Source organism: Phaethon lepturus, unplaced genomic scaffold, assembly GCF_000687285.1.
Source record: "Phaethon lepturus isolate BGI_N335 unplaced genomic scaffold, ASM68728v1 scaffold35950, whole genome shotgun sequence".
Taxonomy (NCBI): Eukaryota; Metazoa; Chordata; class Aves; order Phaethontiformes; family Phaethontidae; genus Phaethon; species Phaethon lepturus.
In genome coordinates this window covers 4323-13379 of record NW_010514667.1, presented here as the reverse complement: position 1 = coordinate 13379, position 9057 = coordinate 4323, and the positions used below count along the sequence as shown (strand labels likewise).

The 9057-nt window shown below is 47.5% G+C and overlaps 1 protein-coding gene across 1 annotated transcript in view; it reads right to left on the bottom strand.

Moving 5' to 3' along the window:
• Positions 1-5920, bottom strand: part of PWWP2B (PWWP domain containing 2B) — a gene marked incomplete at its 5' end in the record, with an annotated part of 14768 nt that extends 8848 nt beyond the window's left edge. The window contains one exon of the mRNA XM_010293638.1: positions 4267-5920. Coding sequence (XP_010291940.1) covers positions 4285-5920 — 1636 coding nt within the window. The remainder of the gene's footprint in view (positions 1-4266) is intronic.
• Between the last annotated feature and the right edge of the window lie 3137 nt (positions 5921-9057).

Genomic DNA, 9057 nt, shown 5'->3' with positions numbered 1-9057 from the left:
AGCCGTCCAGCCCTGGCGACCCTATCGCGCCTCCCTGAAGATCAGGCTCAGCTTCGTCTGGCCCTTTCCTGGCCTGCGCCGAGCTGTGCCCCCGTCCCTCTGGCCATGCCTCTGCGGCACCAGCACCCCCAGACGCTGCTCTCCAGCAGGCCGCCTCTTCAGCTCTCGGCCACGGGCAGCAGAGGAGGGAAGCGAGCGGCCACAGCGATCCCAAGAAGTGGCAAACACAGCCGCAAGACCCCAGCTAGTGTTGCCTCAGGCATCCCGCACCCCGCGGAGGAAGCAGCGCCGCGAAGCGCAGGCCTTGCCAAGCGCAGCTGGGCCACGGCCTCGCTCTGACTTCCCGGCCCTCGGACGGGCTTTCCTTCAGAGAAAGGCAAACATCCTTTGCTCTGGGCAACCAGCGCCTGTGCTTAAGGCAGCCATGGCGAGAGACTGGGCCGCAGCTGGGCTTCCACCCTGCGAGGCGGGGCTGCCGACACAGCATGGGGGCCTGGCATACCAGCAGGTCAGGCTCTGCGGGGAAGTAACACCATCCCTTACCCTGGCACTCCCAGGGCCTTGGGTCTGGCCACAGTCACCTTCTGCTAACAAGAGGCCTGCAGCCACAGAAGCCCGCTGAGCAGAGCTGAGCCAGTATCTGGTGCTTTAAAAGCAGGTAAGAATAACTCACCAGCGCCCAGCTACAGCACAGACATCTCTGCAGCCCAGGCAGTGTGCTCACACACGAGCACAGCCACGACACACGAGCAGGAGCTACAAAGCCCATGAGAAGATGCTGAGTGGGCATTTTTCTCCTGGCACTACTCTAAGCCAAGTGTGTCTTACAAATCTGAGTTCTACGGGTTGCTAGACTGCCTGTTGTTTTTCCAGAAACCTTGTTTTACTCATCAGTTAATGACAGGGTTTTAATAAAGTATTTTCTTTGTATAAAAAGCGTACGGATAAAATAATAAAAACAAAGTGATCATGCCAGCTTTTCCAACCCAAACCAAGTTTAAAAAAAAAAAATCAATTGCTTCCAGCTTTATATGCATCCACAAATTACCTGAACTGTTTGTACGTTTTTTTCCAGTAATTACCCTCCATGCTTTGCAGAACAGCATCACGTGCCAGGAGACAGAAAGTTTCACAACAGAAAGTGTCAACAGTCACAAGCTTCTGCTGTGCCCAGGATTAGCACAAGCAGCGCTAGCAAAGCGCTGCAGCAGAAGGCACCTCCTGGACTCTCCTTCTGAGCTAGCGACAACAAGCCCTCCTGCAGCTGCTGGTGAAGTCACAGCACGACAGATTTTACAGCAACGTGCAATATTACCAGTCAGATGCCTGCTCTTCGAAACTACTTTAACAGATAGAACGCTGTACCACCTTGAAAAGGCCTCAAAGCTTTTAGATACTTAACTGTAGCTCAAGTGTCATTGTGGTCCTAGGACTCAGGAATTGCAAACATTAGTGAAAACTTAAGTTACACCCTTCAGGAACGAACAGTTGATGAACAACTGCTGAAAACATTTCAGTTCTACCTTTGGGAAATTCAAGGAAAGCAATAAAATTCAATCCTCCTGAATGGAGAGAACTAGGTACAGGGCAAGTTGCTGAAATAATTAGTTGTGATGTATCAAAACACTAGACATTCTGGTCTAATCGGGAATCTAAGTAAACGTGACACATGCAACATGGGAAGTTGTTTTGCTCTGCTTTTCTAGTTGTGAGCAACTGCAGTTGTTTATCCAACTATCATGCCATCTCCAGACAAGCAGACTGTGTTGGCAGCTCACCTTAGACACATATAAGGCAGAAAATCATCTGTGGGAAGCCAGCTGAAGGAGGCCAACGAAATGGCGATATGCATTAAATGTACCTATATACCCACACACACATACATGCAGAAGTTCAGCCGAAGAGTACAGAGGGAAGGAAGGATCTGGTCTAATCCAGGCTACTCCATCATTTTCTTCTTACCATTCTCAACATGCTAGTCTTTCCCCCAGTTTACAGACCTGCTCCACCCCTTCTGCTCTGTACCTATTAGCTCAGATACCCACCGTGTCTGCAATAACCCAGGTCTCTGGAGCAAGTGCTTCTTTTCCTTCTTGAGGCCTTGTCCTACAGCCTTTCACCCCACATCTTGTGGCCAGGTCTTACCATTAGCACCACATCTGCAGTGGTCCTACTGGTAAGAACAGGCAGTGTTTTCCACAGGCTAACATGTGATTGGGCAAACATCCTCCCATTTTAACTTCCAGGTCTGGACTTTGAGCTCTTCTTGGTGACACGTTTTCCTACTCCACATGGACTGACTGGCATGGCCAATCTGACTGATCTGAAGCATTAGATGCTTCTTCACCCTGCCCCTTCTCCTGCCCAGAAGCCACCAGTTGTGGCATACCAGCCAACCCAGAGCTCGTAACAGCAAAGACAGCTGTCAGTAATGTTGATGACATATGTTCTGCTAAGGCTGTCCTAAGCTGCGCATACACACACAGTGAAGACCGTTCAGAAGAAGCTTTGCTGCTCCTTTAAATAGAGCACTGTTCGTACAGGAGTGATGGATTTTGACCATGATTCTTTCACTGGTGAGGACAGCATATTCTGAGCATCAGGTTTATTTATACTCCAGATCTAGCTAATAGGAATTTGGGTCCAATCCAAACGCTCTTTGTATAATAACGTCTTTAGCCAGAGTTAAGCAGCATTTGAAGGGTGAAGCTTAAATGCTGCTGCTGCAGTTACACATTTTTACTTGCTTGAGTGTCCAGTTGTCCAGACTGACATGTCCATATTCATCCAGACAGGATGAATATACCACACTGCTTACTCACTCCAGCCAGGCTGCTGGGATGGAATAACAACTCAAGCAAAGCAAGTGCTTCATCACACTAAAGCAAGTGGTAAAGTCCCATGACAGTGGGTACAAAACCAGTCCTTTTCCTCCCTCAGGATTACATGAGCACTGACCATCGTAGTCCCCCTGCATTACAATAGCTTAGAGAAGAACTGACAGGAGTAGTACCAGCTTGTGTAGACATAGTCCTTCTCTCATGAAAAAGAACAGAAAAATTTAGGGGACAACGTAACAAACCACAGTGTGTAAGGCAAGACCTTTGACAACAAGACTCCTTCTAATGATTAGTTATGGTTTTCAGAAAAAAAGTTAATCCCTCCCCTTGTTTAGCAGTATCACAGATGAGGTCTTCTCTAGATAGTGATGTCTGGAAGGTCATGAAACAATTCTAGATCTTATTCAAGTTGCTGGAGTTTTCCCGCAAATTTCACTGCGGGCAGTGTAGTAGGCAGCATCAACTGTAAATACAGATGGTATTTCTATTTCCACTGACATCACATCCTGTATTTTTACGTACCACATTTTCATCCTGGACAAAGTTTTGACTATTTGATGAGAAAGGGAGTCCCATCTCCCCCCATGCTTGCAACTAGTAAATGCAAAACATGGAAGCATTACAGAGAATCGGCTCCCATGTTTATATTCCCACCTTATATCCTCAAAGAGGTTGCAGATGAAGCCCAAAATAATTTAATTTGATGACACAGGCCATTCCCCAGCAACACACCAACATTTCAGACACAAGCCAAACCCCAAGTGCTGTGAGAAATGTTGAAATACTGTTCCCCAGTCAAAGACAGTTTTTGGTACAGTCATTCTGAAGAGCCATAAAGAAAGTGCCTTCTTAAGAAAGCGCCTTCTTAAGAAAGCCATACCAGAGGGGTTACAGAAATTGCAGGGGAGCAAAGGGCCTCCAGAGGTCCTTAACTGTTATGGGTAACTGCTGGGCATCAGTACCTAGATATGATAATCTCAAATCCATGAAGACTTCTAGTTCTTTGAACCAAGAGATATTTCAAAGAAACTTAAAAGTCTAGGAGCTGTTAGCCCTCCAGCCACACAGGATTAGCTTTGACACAAATGAAATCCTCAATACTCACCACATCCTAGCTGTAAATGGTGCTAATACACGACTACAATTTTATTAGCTCTTGGAGCAAGGGATGCTTAATGCCTCACAATGCCAACTGTTTTGTAGTCCCCTCCGAAAGCAGGGGCTCCAATTCCCACGGTCCCCTCAAAGGTTTGGAACTAAAGGCCCTTACCACCTCTCAAATTACCACCACCAACTAACAGCCAGGCATTTAAGTTTAACGATTGTCCACCTCATTTTTTAAGGAAAAACAAATGCAAATGAACCTTAACATAGGTTAAAAAACACGAGGTTTTTCACAGGAAGCATTAGTCCAGCAAGCACTCACCTGATACTGGAGGCAAAGTTATGTCTCAAACTGTGTTAAGAGATCTCTTATTTCTGGAGTCAGATGCTCTACTGCCTTTGCAGCTTCTGTGATAGCTTTCCGGTACATCCCTTTCTTCTTGCGATTAAATCTCAGTTTGAAAAATTCAGAGAAAGGAGAGAGTTTTGAAACAGATAAGAATGAAGTTGTTGGAGAACCAAACCATGATACTTTAGCTTCTCGCCATGAAGGTTCCCCGTTTTCCTTCTGGCTAAGGTTTATGTCAAGAACACGTGCTGGCCACCATGGAAAACCATGAATTTTACCCCAAACAATATCCCCCACTGAAACAGTTCTTCCATCTTCTGTGACACATTTAGACACACTTTGGGTATGCAGTCTAACTGTTAGTGGCGGCACAATTTTACGCTCATCTTTTGAAGATGAAGAGACAGATGCATCATCACCAGGCAAAAAGTCACACATTTCTGGTGATGTTACTTCTGAACTAGAAGACTTGGATTCGTCTAGACTGTCATTACTACACACTGATAAGCTAGAAGAATCTGCTTTTCTTTTACGATAATTCATAAGGAAAGCCAAGTTATCATGTCCATCTTTACCTTGGGGAAATCTTTTAAAGTCCTCATCTTCACCTGAACTCCCTGAAGACACCTCAGCTAAACTTCTGTCTGTGGATTCATCATTGTAAAATGTGCCGGGATTGGACTCCCTGCTGTTCTGAAGGACATTTATTTCATCAATAAGTTCTGCCTTATAAATTGAAACACTCTGACCATCATTTACGCGATGGGGCTTCAGCCGTATCTTTGGGGGTGGGACATCCGCACTGGAATGCACTGGCCGCGTGAGCTTCAGTTTTGGAATGGAAGCAAGCTGGCTGCCTGCTGATTTGTCCATTAAACATTTGGTTTCTCGACACCGTTCAGAGTCTCTGGTCTCCTCTTGGTCCTCCCCTCCATTCTGCAATATTCGTTCTGGACAAAACGGTTTGACTGAGCCATGAACCCGTGAAGGGATTTTTACAACTTCGCCTTTCCCTTGTGGAGTACTGTAGGATATTTTTATAACTGGTGTTCGATGTACTAGTTCCCCAGAAAATTTGTCATCCTCTCTCTTTTCTCTTTTGTTCCTTTTCTCCATGTAGTCGGAGTCACTGTGCTTCTTCTGCTCTTTGTCCTGAATGCTCAGCTTCCTCCTGGTTTTAGCGTTCTGCCTAGCTGTGTTCGCATCCTCGGGGTTCAGAGTGTTTTTACACTTCTCACAGAGCACCTGTCTTGGCCGTAGCCTGATAGTGCTCATGATAAGCCTTCCTGGGTCTCTATTTCGCGACAATCGCCTCCTCGTCCTCTTTATAGTCCGTGGCGGTGGCTGAGGAACCCATTGGTTGTACGTGTGCCGTAGCCACAGTGGACGAGGAAAGGGAGCTCCCTCGAAGTAGGGGGGGTAAGGAGGAAGGCTGCCAGGTGGTGGAGGAGGCAGGAGGGGGGGTACTTGCTCATCACCATTTCCTTTGGGAGGCTTTTCACCCACGGGCTGCAGCTCAGTCTCACCCTGCACAGCATCTCCGCCGTCAGCAACTCCGTTAGCACAAGCGGCAGCAGGAGGGTCCTCGTGCTTGGGGAAGGAGGAAGGGAGACAAAACAATCCGGACCTAAAACAGAGCGAGAAGGACAGGGCGGGAAAGAGAGACAGAGAGTCAGGATGTTGGAAAGGTGCTTCTCTGGAAGACTGTGCAGAACAAACATGCTAATTTCTTTTAAAAAAACCCAAAACAACCCACTAAACAAAACCCCAAAAACCCCTTCCCACAACTTCCTCATACTAAGAATGCAACACTTTCCCTTGACTTTTAAGACAAGGCAGCCAATTCTGCCACTGAAAAAATAACAGCATTTCAAACTTTAGGAAGAGTGTCCTACTCTTCTCCCAGAACAGGCACGGAGATCAAAATCTCTATTTCCATGAACTCTCTGCACACAGTTTTGCTCTAAGAAGTTTCAAGTTTTACCACGCAAAGCAGTTTATTTTATCAGCAGGCTGGTAAATCCATGAGGAGGGCTGTGATACAGATTACGCAAGCCTTCTGGGAGCCATTAAACTTCTTTTCTTCACACTGTACTTGCACGGCTGATTTTTCAGCTTCTCATTCAAAATCTGAACATCTTGACTCACGTGGATAACCTGCACTTTCAAGTCACAAGTTCACCAGTACACAGCTCTGCTCCCCAGCCTCCAGTCTCTCCACAGATGAGTTTATTTGTTAAAATAAGGAATACACTACTACTTCAAAATAGCAAGATTAAGAATGACAATGTACTATTGTCCAATGCCGAGTCTCATTACAGGCTACCAAAATTTGCATACAATATCTTGCACAGATATTGGCAAAAGCAAATCCCCTGAAACACACAACTGCAATTCATGTCTCTGGGGTTCTGCACCAAAATTTATGCCCTTGATCTGACATGAGAAACATTATGCTAACACAGCACTTGGCCAAATATTTGCCCTGACACACTGACTCAGAATGGGCAATACTTGCTGTCTTGGCTTTCCAGAGATACTTCTGTAGAGAGTACACCATCAGTGAAGTGTTTCAGGTTTTTTAGTAATAACAAAAAGCTGTATGGGTGAGCCACGAAGAAGCCACAAAGAGATGGAGAACAGTTACAGACCAAACACTAGTTTTAGTTTAGGATGTCACATTCCCTCCTTGCTAGCCATCGTTTTCCTTCCAACTCTAGCAAGAGATGAGTTTCTTGGTGATGTTACAGAGAGGACTTTGGCAACCGTTATGCAGAAGGGCACCAAAAAGAAGTTGAAGGCCACTCAGTCACACATCCTCTTACCAAGAGGAGCACAAAGTCACTGCTGTGCCTTCGCTGATGGAGAGGAGCCTCGTCCCTCCACCCAGGCCCCCGGGCTGCCAGCATCTTCCCCAGCTCTTCACTGCGGGAAGGACCCTAAAATCATCACCCCCCTCACCAGGCACAGGTGAGGCGGTCTCTCCTTCCCACAGGCCATCAGCAGAATGCAGCATTACCAAAGGTCACGTACCATCCAAGATCAGAGACAAAAGGAACAGGGTTTTTTAAGCAGATCACAGGAAAATGGGGAACATGGTTCCCATTTAATATGGCTATAATCCACTGGCTTCATTCTCTTTTTCTCAGACAACTACAGACTGTATCTCTCTCACCTGATTTCCATGAAGACTCCCAGCAAGTTTACAAATCAAGCTTGCATAAACTAAGCAAGCAAGAATTAGTCTGATTCTGGTAGTAAGTCACTGCCCTTCTCTAACTGAAATAAAAAGAACCACTGAGTTACCTGGACTCTGAAAAGTCCTTTCCTATTATTGAAAGAGTAAGAAGACTGCAAGAACTTGCTGTTTAGATGACAGTTTAGCTTAACTGGGAAGCTCCAAGTTTGAATGCTGGTGAGTCAAGAGGATTAAGCTGTTGAAACCGCATCATTTGGAACAAAATGTTTTTGTTCTACAAGTTTTTTTTAAACAGAGACAACTGAGAATGTAGGTGTCTTTCAAACGACAACCAAGAAAGCAAGTACAGTTTGTACAGCCAAACAAAGGTGTCAGCACCGTTCATAAAACAACCAGAAGTAGTATCATTTCTGAAGCTCTGGCTATAAATTTTGGTTATTTTATGCAATGAGAGAGATTGTCTAATTTGGTCACCCAGAAAACTGCACAAGTCCTCTGTTCCTCACGTGGACACAAGCTCAGCTCCCTCTGCTCCTGCAGGCAAGCCCGGATCGTGTCTGCTCTCCGCAGCCTGGCTCCAAGCAGGCAGGTTTGTCAGTTCCTCTTCCTTCCCAAAGATCTGGTGTGGCACAAAGCTTCTCTCTTGGCAGAAGAAATCACTTAATCGGATGATTTACGCTTGTAAAGTTAAGGTATTAGCATGTCGTAACTCTGCTAGGTTTGAAACTGCCCACCTTGCCACAGGAACGCGCTCCCATGGACCCCAGCCTCACGGCTGCACGCAGGTCAATGCCCTCCCTAGGGAGCACAGCGGGGCAAGGAACTAGCGTGCCTGTGCTCAGGTACCTGTGCCCCGCTGCCATCGCACGGCCCTGGACTGCGGATCGGGTCAGCCGCAGTGGGACTGGGAGCAGCTGCGGGCCCTCGGCAGCCCTCCCGCTCTGCAACGCGCTCCCATGGACCCCAGCCTCACGGCTGCACGCAGGTCAATGCCCTCCCTAGGGAGCACAGCGGGGCAAGGAACTAGCGTGCCTGTGCTCAGGTACCTGTGCCCCGCTGCCATCGCACGGCCCTGGACTGCGGATCGGGTCAGCCGCAGTGGGACTGGGAGCAGCTGCGGGCCCTCGGCAGCCCTCCCGCTCTGCCTGGCAAGATGGGGACACCGGGGCGCACGCCTGTGCCGTGCGGGCAGCTTGCGGCAAGGGCTTTGGAGAAGCGCAGAGCTCTTAAGCCATTTTAACCAGAAGCCTGTCAGGCCAGGGTCCTGCTATTTTAGACTTGCTACAAAAACGCAAGGAAAAAGCCCTAGACAATCAGGAAGAGCACTCTGTGACAGGGACTCCTCACCCACAGTCATCACCCTGTGCCAGGGCGCTGCATCAGCAACTCTTCAGCCCGTAGATGCAGTAGCACCAGTGGTCTGAGAGAAAATACACCACCTGCCTTGTCCAAGGGATTACATGAACTGCCAGGCTGAACAACAAAGCAGCTTAAGATTAATTTTCGACAGCAGCGGCTTCCAGATGGCCACGTAGCTGCTCTGGCGGGGAGGGTTTGGCCTGGGG